At 38.0% G+C, this 20,840-nt stretch overlaps 1 protein-coding gene across 1 annotated transcript in view; it reads right to left on the bottom strand.

Annotated features, from left to right (window-relative positions):
• The window catches only part of RYR2 (ryanodine receptor 2), a 644,069-nt gene that overhangs the window by 88,404 nt on the left and 534,825 nt on the right, over positions 1-20,840 (bottom strand). Inside the window, 4 exon segments of the mRNA XM_032609082.1 lie at positions 6,734-6,787; positions 15,628-15,679; positions 17,216-17,319; positions 18,913-19,009. Coding sequence (XP_032464973.1) covers positions 6,734-6,787; positions 15,628-15,679; positions 17,216-17,319; positions 18,913-19,009 — 307 coding nt within the window.

Genomic DNA, 20,840 nt, shown 5'->3' with positions numbered 1-20,840 from the left:
TTATGAAATTGCCCTGAAAAATGAACTTACTCAAAAACAGCAAATCAGACAGGTTTTAAAGGTGGATATTACCCCTGAGAACATCCAGTTCAAAGCTTTCAGTTCAAAGATGAAAAGGCTGAGGTACAGGGTAATTAAATGTGACCTGCTGAAGGTCACCTGGTTAGCACCCAGGTGAGAACTCAGGTCTCCTGCGCCTTGGGAGGTTCTGTGCTCATTATGATAAAAGATTTCCTCTCATTGGGCTTCTCTGACTTGATTTTAGTAAGGAAGTGAAACTGATTAAATGTAATGATAATAGCAAATACTTATAGAGTTTGTTATGTGATAGGCAATGTTCTGAGTGGATTATAGACCTTAATTAGTCCCATTTTATAGATAGGATCATTGAGGCTTAAGATCATACAGCCATATGGTGGAGCTGGGATGCAAACACAGCTGGTCTATTTGAGTGTCTGTGCTCTTACTGATTCTGCTGTATCCCATTTCCCATAAATAATGTGGCCAAGCATAAGCTTCAACTGGGATTTTTTTTTTTAATTTTTATTTTACGTTGGAGTATAGCTGATTAACAGTGTTGTGTTAGTTTTAGGTGTACAGCAAAGTGATTCAGTTATACAGCAAAGCGATTCAGTTATACACATACATGTATCTATTCTTTTACAAATTCTTTTCCCATTTAGGTTATTACAGATTATTGAGCAGAGCTCCCTGTGCTATACAGTACGTCCTTGTTGGTTACCTATTTTAAATATAGCAGTGTGTATATGTCAGTCTCAACTGGGATTATTTTTAAAAACAATAGCACATGCAGTCAAATTATTGTGCATGTCAAAAATGCACCGTTATATGTTTAAATATGTGTTGTCTACATACTCACATGCTATTTAGGTCTACACATTCATATGCATAAATTACCATACACAATATAGAGGACTGTGCTTTTGGGGAATTTTCCTTGTATCAGGACCAGTACTCCAACCCACACTGAACCCCCTTCTCTCCAAGTCTTAGCGACCTGCCTTGCTTCTGAAGTACAGTGGCCCTAGAAATGGCTTTTGCACCATTACTGTGCTTACGAAAGTTGGCTCTTATCACCACTACCACTGTCTAAGGAGACCACATGCTGATGGAGAGACTGCAGTGCCTGGACACTGGGCAGGCTGGACCCAAGCTGGCTCTGGCTTCCCCAGGGGTCACCTGGAAGAGCTGGCTAGTATCAGCAGGAAGTATGAAGAAATTAACACCCTGTGACCAATAAGAGATAGGAGGTGGGAGGAAACCAGCAGATAAAGTGTTCCTTGTTGCTCCCCAGGAGGTACTGTTCCAGGGTGCATATAGCCTCTCCAGGGGCATCTGACACAGTCTAGCAACTAGCTGTACGGCTGGTTAGTTGTGGTTAGCTGGTCAGCTCAAGAATGCATTACTGCATTCTCTCTGCTTCCCTGTATCAGTTCTTGTTCTCCCTCACTCTTACTCCCCTGAGATTGTAACACCTCCAACCCCAGTAAACTGTTAGCAAATAACCTCTTTGCTCTGTTTCCTAGGGAACATGGGCTAAGACAGGAGGGTATTACTGCAGATCAACAATTTCAGTATATAAAAATGCAGTTGGCAGATTCCAACAATAAGCATGAGTACTGGAGAACACTGGCCATGAAAATTCCTTCCCCCTCTCCCCTCTATGATTCAACAGTATGACAAGCAACTCAACACTCTAGGGTCCATATTTTGACACCATACAGCTTCCACAGTAGAAACTAAAGAAGTGTAAATTTTCTTGATAAAAGAGATAATTGTTTCAATGTTTTATATCCATAGCTTTATCTTCAATTTTTTAATATTTAATGGTTCTCTTTGGTAAGACTCAGGAAGCCCTGCTAATCTAAATTGCTGTGTTCCTATGAACACAAGTAAATAAGCCCATTCAAAGATCAAATTATGTAGCTATTGGAGAGGGAACATCTTATAGCCAATTCATTCTTGTAGAATTACAAAAAATTGAATTCTATTCAAATTTAGATCATCGGGGGCTTCCCTGGTGGCGCAGTGGTTGAGAGTCCACCTGCCGATGCAGGGGACACGGGTTCGTGCCCTGGTCCGGGAAGATCCCACATGCCGCGGAGCAGCTGGGCCCGTGAGCCTGGGCGTCCGGAGCCTGTGCTCCGCAACGGGAGAGGCCACAACAGTGAGAGGCCGCGTACAGCAAAAAAAAAAAAAAAAAAAAAAAAAATTTAGATCATTGGAGGGGCCAGACAAAAGTGCTTTTATCACTGTGTAGAGCTATGTAACATCAGTCCTTAAGACATTTTAGACCTAAATGGATTCTTTCACACCTCATGGTACATACTTTGGAATATGAGCTGGGTACTGGCCTGAGTACTTAGTGGGTATGATGTCATAGGTTAGTCTCCTAAGTTTTTATGACAAAGTATCAACTCTTTCACAGGCATATTTGGCATTTAAGACACAAGAAGTTCTCTTTAATCAATAGGACAGAATGATAGCACCTCAGGGACTCACCGGAGAATTCATCTGTGAATTAGAAACTGGGCATTTGCCAAAGGATGATGCAACTTGCTTAATAGTTGAGAAAGATGGTCTAGAAGGTGAGTTAATGGTCCATTCCTCTAGATTTACTTAAGCTTCACCGTCATTAATTTAGGTTTTTCCATAAGTAGTAAATCTATATTAAAGTACTTAATTCAATGAAAGCTTTTGTGTGGAATATTATCATTGAACGTTGCACCCTCAGATTTGGAAGAATGGCAGTAGGAGAAGCAACCATCAGAAGAATGTTGCTGTATGTTTTGCGAAATCATCATTTTAAAATGTGGTCTACTGTGGTACCAAAGTTCTTTCTTGTTCTACATGAGATCGTGCTCAGAAAAGTCATTCAACTTGAAATATTACTCTTTGTTATTATTTATTTTGGTTTATGAAAAGTTCAAAGCCGAATAAAGCAATCCACTGTAGTAATTAACATTTTGGGTAATTGCTAAAATGTTTCTTCCCTTTCAATTAATATTGGCCTCTTTATAATATTTAACTGTCCGTTTTCTTAGTTTTAATATTAAAGTAGTCTCAAGTCTAAAAAGAGTTATATATAATTACTAACTAAATATGCAATTAAATTTTCAAATAAGTAGTTGTAGGTAAATATACATATAAATAGATGAAGCTGGGAATTAAATTATCAACTTAAATCAGGCAAGTTTTAACAGGATCATGTCAGTAAACCATACATGTGATGGAAGAAGAGCTGGTAAATACTAGGCATTTTAGCCTCCACTCCCTGTTTTCCATGTTTTTTGAGCTTTATTTATGTTACTCCTCATGGAAATTTTCTTTATAATGCTACCTTTTTATATCTACTTCTTTCTTCTTCTCAATATTCTTATAGATAATTTAAGTGGAAAGTACAGCAAATATTAATAATCAGCCAGTTATAGGGATAAAATTCAATTAGCGCACTATGTTATTCCAAAATTTATTTAACATAATTTGTTTTAAGAATTATTGAAACTGCCAAGCGACCTTTCAAATTCATTGTAACTTAGATGAAAAATTCCACTATTTAGACTATACTAAATAATGTTAACCAACCAGACATCTCAATGTAAAAAGTCTGGTCCGTTACTAAATTTATAAAGAGAAAGCAATAATCCAGTTGTCTAGTCAAATTTTTCAGTGGGGTTGCTGTCATCACAGGGCCAACCTCAGACAAAACCCTCTTTGCAGGTGATTGGTTCTCTGTCAGCTCTAAAAACATGGTCTCATTCTTCGGCTTGGGAAGAGTTCATATTGTTTACTCACAGAGTGTGTATTTTGCAAATAGACTATTCCACAGATTAGGCATAAATGATGAGTTATAGTATAGAAATCACAGGGAGAGTCAGTCAAACATTGGTTAAGAAGTGAAAAGTCCCAAATCTCTTCTATTGTGTTATGCGTATAAGTATGTGGCACCACTGGCAACTCTAAAATCCTGTCTCATTCTGGGACAGTCACACCGGCTGGTCTCTACCTCCTTTTTGCGGGGATTAATTACCAGGTGTCACCATTAGGTGAACTTCTCTCCCACCATCCTAAATCCAAGGCATGTAGCCCATTCTCCCAGGCAGGGCGCCATACGTCTCCCGATTTCTTGTTCTCAGTATGACCTGAATCCTACACTATACAGGCTAAGATTCCACTACTAGTTACTCCCAGACTTCTTTTCTGAATAGGGAACCTTTCTAATGTCTCCGTCTAAATCAATACTCTTGGGAATGAATTTCAGTGCTATCCGTGAAATCAAATCTTGGTGGATGTTAGGAAGTCCCTTTATGCTTTCAGCCCCCAACAAGTCACAGGAATTCTATCTGAGATCATTAGTGATAAAACTATAAAAATCCAGCAAATTGGGATCACACCCATTATACCTACTGATTTAAACCCATAATCTATAATCAAGTGTTTATGCCTATTATATGCCATTAAATTATATCCATCTGGTTAGAGCTAAACCTGATCACATCTGCATGAACTCAAGTTTTAAAATGCTGTGAGAACAATATAGTCCTCCAAATATAATAGTGAGTTAAAAACATTATAATTTGTTCCTTCTAAGTAGATTCTTTATGACATTCGAAATTCATCTTAACAGAAGATATTTCACTTTTTAAAGTAGAAGGCAAAAAAGAACACTTTACACTTACAAACAGAAAAGCTTTCTCTCTTTTCTTTAACTAAAGTCATTATAGGTATTCTTTTCCTGGGATGTTTATGATCGATTTTCCAACTAAATAGTCTCATGAAAATAAAATGTAAGCTTAACAGGGTTCATATGGAAGGAAAATTTTTGTGATTCTAGACCAAAATGTTTTCTCTTAGCAAATTTTCCAGGTACTTATCTCTTCAGAATACTCAGAGACAGAGTCATCTAGTTCTTCGCTATAAGGAAATGCTAAATTAACACTCAAGTCGTGGAATATCCTCTCCAATTACCAGTTGAAGGTATTACTAGCACAATGGAAAAGAAGATTATTTCCAATCCCACCAGCAGTGCCATATATCGTATCTCTTTTCTAGTAATAAGACTGGTATAAAAACCCTCAAGAGAGATGAGGCATGAAATGTTGCACTGAAAAGTCACCAGCTAAAATTTAATCACCGAAAGGGTGGACTCTTTCATCTCAGCATAGTACACAGCTCAAAGTCAACACAGAGGATAAAATTTCAAATTATGAGTCATTTAAATTGCAAGAAGAATAAACCTAGGTCAAGGAAGGGATACTGAAGAGACATACTACATTGGAGCTACAAACTTGGTAGAAAGATTGCAAGACTTTTTTTTTTTCTTTTTTACAAAAAAGAATCCAAGATGTTGGGTCTAACAAAGGTAAATGTCACAAGAAACTGAAACTCAGACCCAGACAAATACACATATATATATAGTTTTACCTTGCTGCGCTGGGATCCTGTGACCTTAAGGAAGGATGAAGACAAGAAGCAAAATAGCAATAAACAATTGCTCGGAAGACAACCGACAGACCATAAATGGTGTGCACGTCAGAAAAATAGTATTATCTGCTGCTCACAGCTCATTCTAATTTAGCTCAGTTTCTTATCAATGAAGATGGATTTGAGACTAGAAATACACATACATTAGAAAAGATTATAGCGTCATCCAGGAAATTAACCTTAAGGCATTTTTCTCAGCCAGCAATAGTCATGGGTCATTCCCAAATTAGTCTGATTTGGTATTTTTTTACACAATGACTTCAATGCAATGCTGCAGAGATGCTCACATCCAATTATTCCTGAAAGGGGCACTACTCAATATCTACTCCTCACCTACCACTTTTTTGTGGGTCCACTTTAATTAAAGACTTAACAGCTGGCTACTAATATATTTCCAGACTTCTAGCTCAAAGCAGACATGTAAATTAATAGCAGCAAAAAAAAAAAAAAAAAGTCTAATCCATTTCCTTCCATTTAATTTCCTTTTGAAAATTCAAAAAAAAAAAAAAAGAACCAATGAATAAGGAGAGGGTAGTTAGCCACAGCTGGTCTTTCTTATAAAAAGCAAAAGTGCAGCCTAAGCAAAGGGGGAAAATAATATTTACTTTCCCTTTGGCTAATGAATATTGAGCAGTATTTCGAATTATACGGAAATGTAAGATCTGAGAAGGTTTGAGGAAATAATCATAAAATAGAACATAGCCCTAGGAATATATGCAATCCTGCCTCATGCAAGCAAACTGTGCTGTGTGCCACCATCTACATATGTACAGGGAATGAGTGACCTAATTGGGCAGAAGTCAAAAGAGGCTAAATCTTTAAGACTTCTTCGATTTAGAAAAAAGAAAAAATCAAACCAAGGGTTCAATTAGAAACTTGATGTCATGTTGCTCTTCCATAAACATTTTTCTGCCACGTCTGTTGGAAATTTCAGATCACATCATTCACTGAGATGAGAACAATTTAAAGCAACCTCATCTCTGAGGGCTCTCAGGAACACTCATTCTGAACATATGGGTTTTATTTGATTCTTTAACTAGTCTATGTTCCTTGGTCTTAACTTCAGCAAATGTTAGGACTCAAATTTGTCCATCCAGCTTCTGACATGCAGTTCCTTGACACAATAAGCTGCAATAAGCCATGAAGCAAGAAACGTAAATGTCAGTTGTAAGCTATGAAACAATGTTTCATCGTAGACAAAAAACAAATATAGAAAGATTCATCTTACTTCAAAACTCTTCACTTCCTCTTCCCCATCATCGTCTTCCTCGTCATGACAACTCTGATACATGTAAAAAAATGGTTTGAAAAGGTCAACAGGATAAGAATATGTTGAGGCAGAAAATATAAAAGAATTTAGCACAGAATACTGAATCATTTGTGTTAGTTTATCATCAATATTGTTTAAATATATACATTATATATAATAAGCTTAGATGACATGATCAATGAATCTGTGGCCTAAAAGAAAACTATACTGTGCATATAGAAAATTAAAATACTAAATTACCAATTTTATATATACCATGGAGAGATTTATGAGGTCTGTATCACACTACACATACTACGTATTCATGCATTTTCCTTGTGCAAATCAAGTTACAAGCCGTAAAAACAAGGATCACTGTTTTCTCCTTTTTTATGCTTCCATTACAATGTGTTAATACAGATACATTTAATAACTATGAATTAAAACTAAAAGAAAGCAGTGTCCATTACTTAAAGTGAATCTTGCCATCTTTTCTTTGTTGTTGTTAAGTTCATTTTTTATTGTATTTGGTCCAAAGGAGGAAAGTAAAATTCCAACTGCTACCAAGATTATTCTTTCACAGAAAAATGATGAAACAGACAATTTCATTATTTTGAGTTATTTTCCCAGAAATGGTAAAGGAGCTGTGCATGCATTCTTATCTGATTCCCACAGCTGAAAATTCTGCTTGCTAAGGAAGCAGAGCTGTTTGGTGGTTAGGAACATGGCCTGAGGATACAGAGTGCCTGGTTCAAATCCTGGTGCTGCCATTTATGAGCTGTTTAGTCTAGGGCAAGTTCCTTTACCTCTCTGGGCCTCCGCTTCCTCATATTTAAAGTGGAAATAATAAAAAAAGTAACCATGTTCCTGAGAGAATCACATGAATTAATATATGGAAATTGTCTGCCACTTAGGAACAAGTACCTGAAAAGCAATAAGCTTTTAATAAATCTCAATTGCTATTATTATCATGGTTTGGTACTAGGAGTATCGTGTTGACCAAAGGAAGCAGGTCATCAGCCAATACCTGTGCTAGGAAGGACCTAACGCTCTTCTAAGTTAGATTACTGCAACCCTTCTAAGGATTTTTTTTTATGGTTGGTAAACACTCAGTGTATCCATGAAGCTCATGGAAGAAGTGGTTAAAAGTTAAAAATACTTTTAACTCAATGATTCACAGTACTTTGAGTACATATGTGAAGTAGAAATGGGAGGCAGGGTACAAAACGTGATCCTTCTACCAGATTCAGCGATAAATGCTAAAAGGTTTGTTACATTCTTTCATTCATTCAACAAACATGAACTGAGCATCGCCCTCTCCATTTCATGAGAATGTGGACATGGTTTGCAAAGGAGAAAATAAGGGGACACAGACCTGTGACAATTTCACTACATGGAAAAGTTGCTAAATAGTATGTTTCACCACAAAATCCAAGATGTTAATTATTCATTCAGAGTACAGGAACTTTTTGACTATATGCTAATGTCACCTTGACTCCCGTGTCAACAGTTAACCAGGATTTTGAAAATAAATACACATGAGAAGTTTAGCAAAACACATCTGGAAGGCAAATCTGTAACCCTCCATAAATATTGTACGTATAATGTTGAATGCAGAGGAATTTTGGCTGAGCTGCTCCTTTTAGATTACCTACATAATGCTTCCTTCACATGCATTATAAATTAGGAGTGAAACAGGGATTTTATCAAGTAACAAGCATGATAACTATCTAATCAAATTAGAATACCAAAACAAAATGTCTCTTAAGAATATAAAGTTACACATTTTCTGAAACACATCATTTCCTATACAAATTTCATTACCTTCAGAAATACTGGGAACAAGGTATGAGTTGAAGAATACATTTAGAAAAGTTGGCATTTTGAGTTATAATGATATGCTTTCAAGCTGTAAAATTCATATGATATGTTTGCTTTTATGTAAAGGAATTTAGAGCTCTAGCTGACAGATATATATATATATATATATATATATATATATATATACACACACATTTTTTTGGCTGCGTGGCACATGGAATCTTAGTTCCATGACCACAGATCAAACCCGTGCCTCCTGCAATGGAAGTACAGAGTCTTAACCACTGGAGCGCCTGGGAAGTCTCTGACAGATATTATTCTTTACAAAGAATTATTTTGAAACAAAATACCTTAAACTGTTTTCTAAAAATTTCCTAAGAAAATTTAGTGAGATTCTCTTCTAATAAAGTTAAAATTTTGATTTTTAAAAAACCTATTAAACCTGATTCTACTTGGAGACCTATCTGACAAAATTCAATAAACTCATAAACCACTTTAAACTTGTCCTGATTGCCATGGGGCATGCTGGGACCACAAGAAAACTATAGAGGATGTCTAGCACTTTTTAATGTGCTGAACAGAAACAGAGTGATTTACAGGCATAGGACAACACAACGTTCTTCAATAGCAAACTGCATCCACGCAATTTGTATGATAATGCTAAGTAAACAGTAGGTTCTCTTAGATGGTCCTGCAACACAGGACTTAACTTTCTGGATCAAAATGATCAATTCTAGGCAAGGAAGAGTGATATCGTACTCCAGGAAGGAAAAAAGTGAATAAAACCCATACATACAGGGGCAGAAGCATGAAATAGAGAATTTAGAAGGAAAAAATTAGAGAAGACCGAAACAGACGATACTTCAGACCTTCAGATATCTGGATCAAAACTCAAAACTGGCAATGAGAACTCATAAAGCAGTAAATGGGGCACTTCACCTCGCCACTATCCGCTGGAAATTTCATTCTGCAAAACAAGCGTATGTCATACATTCTTCAGTTGCCTTTCTGATTGCAGTCACTCCTCAGAAGACAGAGGAAGCAAAAAGAAACTTTCAGGATGGATTTAAAACTAAGTTTGGGGTGAGACAGAAAAGAGAAATCTCATAAGAAAGTGATCCTGGCATTTTATAATTTTAACCAGCAAAGAACGAAACACTAGGTATATATAACTTAATGTGTACCTTTCAGTAAGTTATAAGAGAAAGAAGAGGAAACATTTTCCTTCCTTAGCCAGAAACTCAAAAGAGTGAAAACATTATTGAGTGTTTAATTTATGACAGTATCATTCTAGATACTTCCACATGGTTATCTTATTTAAATTGGTAAAACCATTCCCTTAGAACAGAACAGCTTCAGACAGCCCAGAAGGGATGATGAGTACAGAGATCAAGCATGAGTGACCACGATGAGGACAAAAGGAAGGGGCAACAGCAAACCAATGTGGATGCACTGCAAATGCTCTAAGATGCTCAAAAGAGGAGATATATATGATGTAAGGAAGGGGTTGGAAAGATAAGCAGGAAAACAATTAACCTAAGGGTTAAAATAAAGTGGGGCTCAAAAAATACAAAGATGTAAAATGATTTTTTAACATACGGCCAAACACAAAGCAAGGAGAACACGGAACAGAAAGTACACGATTTACAGCAGAAACTGGAATAATAATAATAGAGAGATAAGGCAGAACTACTCATCAGCCGTTTGCTTCAGACTTAACCACCAAAGAGAAGTGATTTTTAGATATGGAAGTTACCTGGCCAAGAGAAACGAATATTAAGGCCCCAATGAAATGCTATATTACACCCACCTGGTTGACAAAAATTAATAAAACATAATATAGCAAATATTGGAGAAGATGTAGATCATCAGAACCTCTCTTAAACATTGCAGGGAGGAATGTGATTTAATGCAATGACTTTGGAAAACTGTTGGGCATCTTCTCCTTAAGTTGAATATTCATATACCCTATGACCCTTGACTTTTGGACATGAATAAGAATAGGCATTTCAAACCCTTTTTTCACGTCAGCAAACACACAGATTCAACACAAAAGGCTACCAACAAAAAAGTAAATGGATAAGCTATGGTGTAGTTGCACAACGGAATGTGATAGTCAAATCAAATGATCTCCAGCACACACAAGAGTAGAATTGAATCTTAGAAAACAATAGTAAGTACCAAAAGATTACATATAGCATACTGCCCTTTTAAAAGTTAAAACAACTAAAATCTCAAAAATATGTAATTACATATGTAACACACATGTATATATGTAATATATGTATTAATAAATTCATATAACTAATGTATACTATATAAAAGGAAAGCAAGGTTATCCTGAACATGGGCTACAGGAGGATGATTTCCTTGTGTGGGGAGGCAGCGTATGGGTTAATGGAGAGGACCGTATGATTACAGGTAGGGTTATTATCAAGGTCTTAGCTTTTCTTGTGAGTGGTGAGTTTGTGAGCAGTTACTATATTATTAGAAACTACTAAGTAACTACTTTGAATAAAAGTAGCCAATAATGTAATGGACCAATGATGAGAGTGTATCATGAATCCAGAGCTCTGATTAACCCAATTCTGGGCTCCTATGGAAAACGAAAACTGAAAACAAAAACCAACTAATATGTAAATGTTGCCTTCATAAAGTCCTGCAAATAGAAAAGGAAGACATAAGTCTCTTGAACAGAGTTCAAGTGTCAAGATTCAAGGCAAAAATAATCATATGTGAATGTAAAATGACCACTGGTAAACTCTGAGAAACCATGAAGACCAAGAGAAAGTTTCAGACTCCTGGGATGCAGACTGTCAAAGTGAAGAAAGGCAGCCTCCAAAAACTACTTACTAAAAAGTTTGGTATCAATCATCAAAACTAGCAACTTAGATAAACACAGGGAAAGCACACTTACGGGTTTGTGGTTAACATAAATGGAAAGAAATGTTTAACACTGGATGAGAGAAATGAACTTTAAAAGTATTTTGGCCTTGGGACTTCCCTGGTGGCGCAGTGGTTAAGAATCTGCCTGCTAGTTCAGGGGACATGGGTTTGATCCCTGGTCCGGGAAGATCTCACATTCCGTGGAGCAGCTAAGCCCGTGCGCCACAACTACTGAGCCTGCGCTCTAGAGCCCGCAAGCCACAACCGAGCCCGTGTGCCACAACTACCGAAGCCCACATGCCTAGAACACGAGCTCCACAAGAGAAGCCACCGCAGTGAGAAGCCCATGCACCACAACGAAGAGTAGCCCCCGCTCACCACAACTAGAGAGGAAGCCTGTGCGCGGCAACGAAGACCCAACAAAGCCAAAATTAAATTTATTAAAAAAAATTTTTTTGGCCTTGGATAATGGTATAACTCTAATTAGAGAAACGATGACTTATACTTAACTAAAGAGTATATCAACTGCCAGAATACACGTATGTGAGGTAAACCTCAGAAGAAATTCATAAATGACATGGAATTTAGGTGAACATGCAAGCCCTTGACAAAAAATGTAATCTGGCTGCCAAAAAACCAGTGAATTCTTACAATTTATTGTAAATATATAGAATTCCAAGGCAGAATAAGCGAGGATAAAGTCCCAGTGTGCACTACACAGGTGAACTCACAGCCAGCACACTGTGTTCAAGTAATTTCTGGGGGGCACACATTCTTCTGGGGGGCACACATTCTTCTAGATGATTGAGAGAAGAATGAACTGAGTAATGGAAGCTTAGCATTCCTGGGATACATTAAACAATAAAAGGAACAAGATTATTTAATTATGAAGGGAGAATCTTGAGAAAAAGCATCATGAAATATTTGATCACTTATCAAAAGAGATTAAACTTCAGGATTCAACCAGGACAAATGCAGAGGCTGCTTCTGTTCCAGTCACGAGGAAGGACCTGAACCATCAGGAATCTCCTACTCTCAAAACAGGAGCTTCTCCCTTTTTAGCCCACTTGCTCACTGCTTGTTCAACTGCGAGGACAACAGTCCATGGACTCCTTTACAATCTCCTGACTTATCAGCTCCTTCTTTCCTCATTTCCTTATTTATCCTAGTTAGAATCCAAGATCCAATGCCTCAGCCACTCTCATTGCGATATACAAAACCCCTGTGATCCCCTGTCCTTCGACAACAGTCTGGCAAAAATCATTATCCTTGACAAATCTAACTTCCTGCCTTCTCTGAATCTGCATTTGGTTCTGGGAACTGCTAGAGAAAAGCCACACAACCAGAAGACTGGTACTGTCCAAATTCATAAAAAACGACGTCGATCAGGCTTTCCACACTGCCTGGGAATTCTATTTTAGTTTCCAGTCAATACTCAGTCCTAATTTCCACAGAAGGAACTATCCTTCCTCTTTAATCTTTTAACCTAGTGTTTTTTTAATATCTATTTTATTGAAGTACAGCTGATTTACAATGCTGTGTTAGTTTCTGGTGTACGGCAAAGTGATTCAGGTATACCTCCAAATCCATCCCCTCCCACCCCCTTGGCAACCACAAGTCTGTTGTCTACGTTTCTTTTGTAGATAAGTTCTTTGTGTCATATTTTAGATTCCACGTATAAGCAATACCATGTGGTATTTCTCTCTTTCTGACTTACTTCACTTAGTACGATAATTTCTAGGTCCATCCATGTTGCTACAAATGGCCTTATTTCATTCTTTTTCATGGCCGAGTAGTTTTCCATTGCATATATATAGAATTCATATTCTTTAACCATTTATCTGTCGATAGATATTTAGGTTGTTTTCATGTTTTTTAAACTGTGGATTTCAACCCATTAACTGGACGTGAAATCTATTTAGTGAATCATGATCTCAAACAACTTTTTTATTTAGATAGAATAGAAAATATCAGACTGCACTGCTCATAGTACAAGTATAATTTCATGATGATTTTCTTTCAAGGTATCTGTTTTTATGTTTCTATAAATAGACTTGGTAAATGCATTTCTGACCGTGGGTTACGGTTTAAAAGAAAGCTGGAAAGCCACGACTTTTCTCTTATGCTCTGTAAAAGCTGTCCTGCTGCCCTGCTCCCACCTACTCAAAGCCTCACTCCACAAATGATTCCCTTGTCTACTCTTTTGGGTCCTTCCCACCAGAACAGAAGCATGTTCAAATCTATTTTTAAAAAGTAAAAAAAAAAAGGCAAACAGGCAAAAATAATCCCCCTTTAACCTCACAATTCTATATAGATATTTATCACCCTCTACCTTTCTCCTCCTTCTCAGCCTTCTCAGTAAAGAGATGTCTATGCCACATCTACTCACACATGAAACTCTACTTACTTCCCCACAATACACACTTGGACCACCAGGGCGCCATCTCACAACCCTCTGCAACTGTTCTCACCATGGTCACGTGATGTCCATGTAATAAATCCTGGAGAATTTTCAATCCTTACCTTGAATAAGGTTCAATCCCTCAGCAGAGTAAGATTTTGTTGACCACACACTCCAACGGTTACTATATATCTCACATTTAAGATTCTCTCCTGTTTTTTTGGGGGCGGGGGCAGGGAAGCTCCTTTTTTTCTAACCATCTCTTAAGCATCCATGTCTTTAGAGGCTTGGTCCTAGCCACCTGTTCTTCTCATGCTTCCTTCTCTGCCTGGGAAAGATCATCTACTACTATGGCTTCAATTACCTTCTAATGCTGACAATTCCCAAAACTGTAATTTTATTTTATTTTTTAAAATTTAAAAATAAATTTATTTATTTTTGGCCGCGCTGGGTCTTCGCTGCTGCGCGCAGGCTTTCTCTAGTTGCGGCGAGCAGGGGCTACTCTTCGCTGCAGTGCGCGGGCTTCTCATTGTGGTGGCTTCTCTTTCTGTGGAGCTCGGGCTCTAGGCAGGCGGGCTTCAGTAGTTGTGGCACGTGGGCTCAGCAGTTGTGACTCACAGGGCTAGAGCGCAGGTTCAGTAGTTGTGGCACATGGGCTTAGATGCTCTGTGGCATGTGGGATCTTCCTGGACCAGGGATCAAACCCATGTCCCCTGCACTGGCAGGCGGATTCTTAGCCACTGTGCCACCAGGGAAATCCCCCCAAATCTGTAATTTTAAGCCTTCTGTGAGATGTGGAATGTCAGACATGACTATCTTATTGCATGTTAGACATCTCCACTTAGCTGTCTCACAGGTATTTTTAACTAACATGTCCAAAATTTAATTTGCCATCTTTCCTCTTCACTCTAGGCCTGCAATGACTCTGGTGATCCCCACCTTAGAATATGGTTCTGCCATCTACTCAGCTGCCCAAGTCAGAAGCCTCAGCGAAACCCGACTCCTCTTCCCCTCATTCATTCTCAGGTTATGAGATTAAACAAAATAAGCACCCAGTAAATACTAGCTATTACTATTTCTTCATGGTCAATTCATCATTCAACAGTTAGGGACTTCCTTGAAGCTCAGACTAATGCTACATAAACTACTCCCACTACTCTTATTTTTTTGTTTTTTATTTTTTGCGGTATGCGGGCCTCTCACTGTTGTGGCCTCTCCCGTTGCGGAGCACAGGCTCCGGACGCGCAGGCTCAGCGGCCATGGCTCACGGGCCCAGCCGCTCCGCGGCATGTGGGATCTACCCAGACCGGGGCACGAACCCCTGTCCCCTGCATCGGCAGGCAGACTCTCAACCACTGCGCCACCAGGGAAGCCCTCCCACTACTCTTAATTGTTTCTCTACCATTAAACTTGTCAGAGTTTTTTGTAATCATCTGTTCAAATTTTGTCTCCTCCATCAGATGATAAACTCCAGGAAGGCAGGGTGTGTGTGTTACTTTCTGGTTCACCACATTATCTCTAATACCTTGATGTCCAGTGAATATTTGTTGAATGAATGAATGTTTGGAAAATTAGTGAGCTCTCCATAAATAAAATGTTAAAGGAAGAAACAATGATTACCTGTCAAAAATGTTAGAGGAGATATTCAGGCAACAAGTGGAAAGTTGAGATTAATGCCCTGTAGGTTTCTAAAATTTAACGATATTTTAATCTAGAAACACACAGATTCTTATATTTTGCCATTAAAATCAAAACATTTATTTACCTTTGCCATAATATCTGCATAAGCCATATATAAAAAATCTTCCTCCAGTTTGCTATGAAAAACAGGAAAAAAATCAGTTTTTAAGTAGAAGGTTAGTTACATGCAAAATCACCATCACGGTATAAAATAACCTTTATCTTTCAACAAGTATGTCTTTTTAAAAAGAAACAAACACAAAACTCAGGCAAAGCGATTATTCAGAAATATTGTAGAATCAGAGAGCAAAGATCTTAGACTTCCTAAACAGTGGCCCCATCCTACCTTACGGAAGAGACCTTCAAGTCTCACAAAATAAATGATCTATTGATTTACACACAAATGTAATAACATTAGTATTCTCTTAAAACTACAAAAGTTGAACCAAGCAAATTTACATGATGTCAGGGCTTTTGACAGCAGAAGTGATGCCTGACATTTGTTGGAAAGACTCCCCCAATTATTATGCTACTATGCACTTTCAGAATAGGATGGTCATAATGATTCTCAAAAATTAAGATAGGTTAAAATCTGTTCACTATCCTCTTTTGAAAAATGATGGAAACCACTAATTCATTGAAGAAAGGCTTCCATCAAAAAATACCTGACGTTTTGCAAAGTTATTTTAGCAGTTCTAAACTTATAGCCATCAGAAAAATCCACTTATGAGAAATACCTCATTACCTGACAGTGCCAGACAGGGAGCTGCTCTATGCTTAGGGATGAGATGATTTTGTTAGTTAGGAAATAATAAGAGAAAGAGAGAGAAATCGTGAGAGAGGGATGGATCACATTAGCTAAGAGGGAGAAATGTACATTATTACGACATGCATAGAGGTCAGATGAACTCTTTAAGACTCATGTGGATATGGATTGATAATTAAATTCTCTGCAGAGGATGAGGGAGGCCTGGGGCAAAGTAGGCTTTCTCCCCCCCTGGCAGGGAAGCAGGTAAAGGTTTTAAAACCTCCGCCATGGCTCATCTACAGAATCAGCCTGTGCGGTGCCCCTGTAATGAGCAGATACTGAGCACATTTTGATTACTGGGCTTATGAGTGCATTTCTTATTTAACTCCATAGAGGTTTGCCCTTTGTGGTTTCAGTGAATTCATATGACCAAGACTGTAGGAACCAAGAAAAATGGAGAATGCCCATAAAATAGATCTCAAAGAAACCTTCCACTGAAAGGATGGCGCACCCACCTCCTCAAGTTTCCTAAGACTTACTGCTGAATGGAGACAGAATCTACCCAGGAAATTTGGGGTCACCAGTGGTCTCCAAACATTTTTGGTACTGAAATTTGCTTTGGGCTCTTTTATTTTCTAAAGCTTGTTTGTGATCAACAGGAAGATTCAGAATCAAGTCAACCAGCTAATTACAATGTTGTTAAGAAGGATGAGAGCTAGGTAAATATTTGGTAGGTAACTATTAAAGCCTGAAGTTGTGTGAGCGTTGGTTCGTAGTGTATGCCAGACTGGTCCTATCTCTGAACACTTCTCTCTCCTCCCAAGAACAAGATGAAACTGAACCAGGAACATGTGACGGACAGAACACTCAGACACGGGTTTCTATCTGTTCTTCCTACGTCTCGTGTGAATCCTCCCAACCATACCATTTCTCCGTTAAAGCCGTTCGACTGAACAGAAGTATCAGCTGATGGAGAGGATCAACCCGCTTAGTCCCTTCATCTTCTTCCGGAGGTTCTGCTCCAGGTTTCTATACAAAAGTCAAATTTATAAAATTTCACATTTAGGTGAAATGTTCACCCAGACCCAGGAACAACAAATAAAAAGAAAGCCCTTCTCTTCCTATTGTGGTGCGTGAGTGCGTCTGTGTTATATGCATTGTACCTGCATGTGTATGCACGTGTGTGTGTGTGTTATATTACCGACACAAAAGTATGCAGCTTTAGAAAAAAAAAACGCTATTTAATAATGGGACCAAAAAACACTATGGGCAAGGATGACTTACATCATTTAAAAATTCTGAATGCTATTCTTATAAGCAGATTCATAACTAACTGAAAAGTGTATCTGTCACATGGATTTCAGCTTTAGGGAGGGCTCAGTTTACAAAGAATTGCAATAAAATGCTACGTCACTCCAAGTATAAAAATATAGTTCATGTAGCAAAAGGCAAACTGATCATCAAATGAAACATTTTTGTTGCCTACACAGAGAAAGGCAAAGAATGCTGAATGAGTTAATGTCGGAATCACTTACACATTATTTTTTCTCATTTTCAGTTACTTTTAAAACTTAAAAATGTAATTTCATTCTATTGGATAGAACATGTACCATGAGGAAAATTATGAAGCATTTTTACTGACTGTAGAATTAATTAATCCCATTTGTTGAATGATTTAATGAGTTTTATATCTCTATAAGAATGACCCATTCAGACTGAGATTCCCTCTACCTAAATGATGTTCTTTCTTGGATTTAAGGCTTAATGTTGCAGGTACTGTGTAAATTTCTATAAGGCTGAATATTCTAATATTCTACAGGTTTTGATTTTGAAGAGAAATGAAATTCATTTAAAATACAAGGGGGTAATCAGGGTTAAGGTTTTATGAACTGGATTAGTTTATCCTTTATGTTCCTCGATAATTTGTGAGTTAAACAAAACAAAACAAAACTTTTAGACAAGAGGTCCTTAACTTGGGAATCATAAAGCCTCTAACTAGTCTGCAAAATTCTGCAGGACTATATGCTTATAAATTTTCCTAAGATGGCTCTTGGTCAGACTTTTAAATAGGTCCACAGCTCATAAAAAACTAAGACAATGGCTCCCCTGAGTGAAGCAGTCTCAGTAACACAAGCCTCCTTATCAGCATGGTTGGACTGAAAAATTCTACTTGCCGTTTACACTATATTTACCATGACTTCCGGCTCATCCTGTCCCCAATCTATCATTCTCTGCCCTGTATATGTTTAACAACGAGCTACTTTTCATTGGCTTTTGTCAACCCTTAACCTAGTTTTGGTGAATAATTCTTTATGGTTCAGCTTTTATAGTAATATCCTGGTTTTGAGGTGTCTGAAGTTGCTTTGAGGAAGAATTTAAAGGAATAATAGTCAAAGTTTAGTTAAATTCTGAATTGCTGGATGCTGATGAGATCTCTTTGAAATAAGAAGAGTGAATTTTTCCCTAAACACTGCACGCAACAACAATCGAGAATAAAGTTTCCTAAGGTCCATACACTGCAATGATGTTTTCTCTTCAATGTTATAAGATAAATGGCTCACACCAACGTTATTCCACCAAGCCCAGACTTTCTTTTATCTTCTAACCCCATTAAAAATGTACCGCTAAATCTTCTATCAGTTTATCTTCAAAGTAATGTTCTTCTGTCTCAATCCAAGATTTTTCATATCCCTGAAGAAAGAGATTGACAGCCCGATGCCTAAAAGGTAAGCACAATTTCAAACAGTTATTTTTAATTAAAGTGAAAAGGTATTCAGTAGCACTTTATCGCTGGATTATCTGTGCACTCAAAGAATAAAATAAAAATAGAATTCCCACTCTCAAATGGAGAGCAAGGTATCACAGAGGACAGAGAAAGGTTTCTCAGATCACACACTGACATGGATTTAGTTATTTCTAGGTTTTGTAACATTGGTCAAGTGATCCAACTTTGTCGACTTTCACTTCTCTCATTTATAAAACTAGGATAACCCCATCTACGTGTCAGTTTTGTGAGACTCAAACTGAGATAAAGAATGTAAAGCACATTGGATAGATGCTCATTACATGGTAGCTCTTATGACATAAAGTGGCTCTGGATAAACGATGTTATGGAATTAGCCAATGTTCCTGTTAGCATTAGATACAGACCCTGAGGATTACAAAACTAAATGTATTAAGGGAACCTTATGGGAGTATATATCCAAAGATTAAATCCTAGAATACTGATGATAAGTGGTTGCCTACGAATTAAAGAAGACCAGTGAAGACTAAAACCATAAGTAAACTCATCATGAAATTCATGAGATCTATGGCTAAGGTTCCACTCTAAGAAAATCATGTCAATGAGGGAACATCATAAGAGAATACCAGACGTGTTAAAATGAGCCGGTGCCATTGTAGGATGGAACGCAGAGCTTAACAGTATCAAAGGCGGGCTAAGGAATCATGAGACATAAAGGTAGACAGGTTTATGAAGGGTCTTGAAATCCAGGGAGAAGAACCATCAACACAGATGGAACGGCCAGAACTCGCCATAAATTCTTGCATGAGAGCGGCTCAACCTCACTGGTACATCAGAATCCCCTGTGGAGCCTTTACACAGTACACGTGCTAAGCCTTCAGATATGCTGATTCAACAGGTTGAGGCTTGGCTATTTCTCAAGCGAATTTGAGTGTATTTTCTAAAAGCACCAGGTCTGAGAATATTCCCACTGGAATAAGGGGTACAATTTTGAATACGTTATATCCGAGACAGTGGAACGGCAGACTCCGTGACATCGCAGAAACTAGCTCGGAATCTGCTGTCACCAACATGATGTGAGTCAATAAAGGGAGTTGAAGAGGTGGCCTTGAAGGGAAGGATGGTGACGTGAAACGGTTCAAAGGAAAAGCTGAACACCGTATGCTAACACATATACATAGAATCTAAAAAAACGGTACTGATCAACCTAGTGTCAGGGCAGGAATAAAGACGCAGATGTAGAGAATGGACTTGAGGACATGGGGATGGGGAAGGGTAAGCTGGGAAGAAGTGAGAGAGTGGCACTGACATATACACACTGCCAAATGTGAAACAGATAGCTAGTGGGAAGCAGCCGCGTAGCACAGGGAGATCAGCTCGGTGCTTTGTGTCCACCTAGGGGGATGGGATAGGGAGGGTGGGAGGGAGACACAAGAGGGAGGGGATATGGGGGTATATGTGTACACATAGTTGATTCACTTGGTTGCACAGCAGAAACTAATACAACATTGTAAAGCAATTATAATCCAATAGAGTTGTAAAAAAAAAAGAAAAGAAAAACTTGATGAAACTTGGAAAATGTCTGTATAGGAGGAACCAGAAAAGAAATAAGAATATGAATTCAAGGTCAATGTTCTATTTGACTAAACTGTGACACCATAATTGAGCCAGAGAATTTAGAAGCAGCACGTGGTTTGAGAAGGAACTCAAATACGTTTTATACTTAGTGAGTGACGAGATGGCAAGGAATGTACCGGCCTTAGTGAAATGGAAAAGTTTTGTTTGTTTTGCTTTGTCAGTGGCAGGG

This window comes from Phocoena sinus, chromosome 16 (genome assembly GCF_008692025.1).
Source record: "Phocoena sinus isolate mPhoSin1 chromosome 16, mPhoSin1.pri, whole genome shotgun sequence".
Classification (NCBI taxonomy): Eukaryota; Metazoa; Chordata; class Mammalia; order Artiodactyla; family Phocoenidae; genus Phocoena; species Phocoena sinus.
The sequence above is the reverse complement of the archived record's forward strand: the minus strand, read 5'-3'. Positions and strand labels throughout refer to the sequence as shown.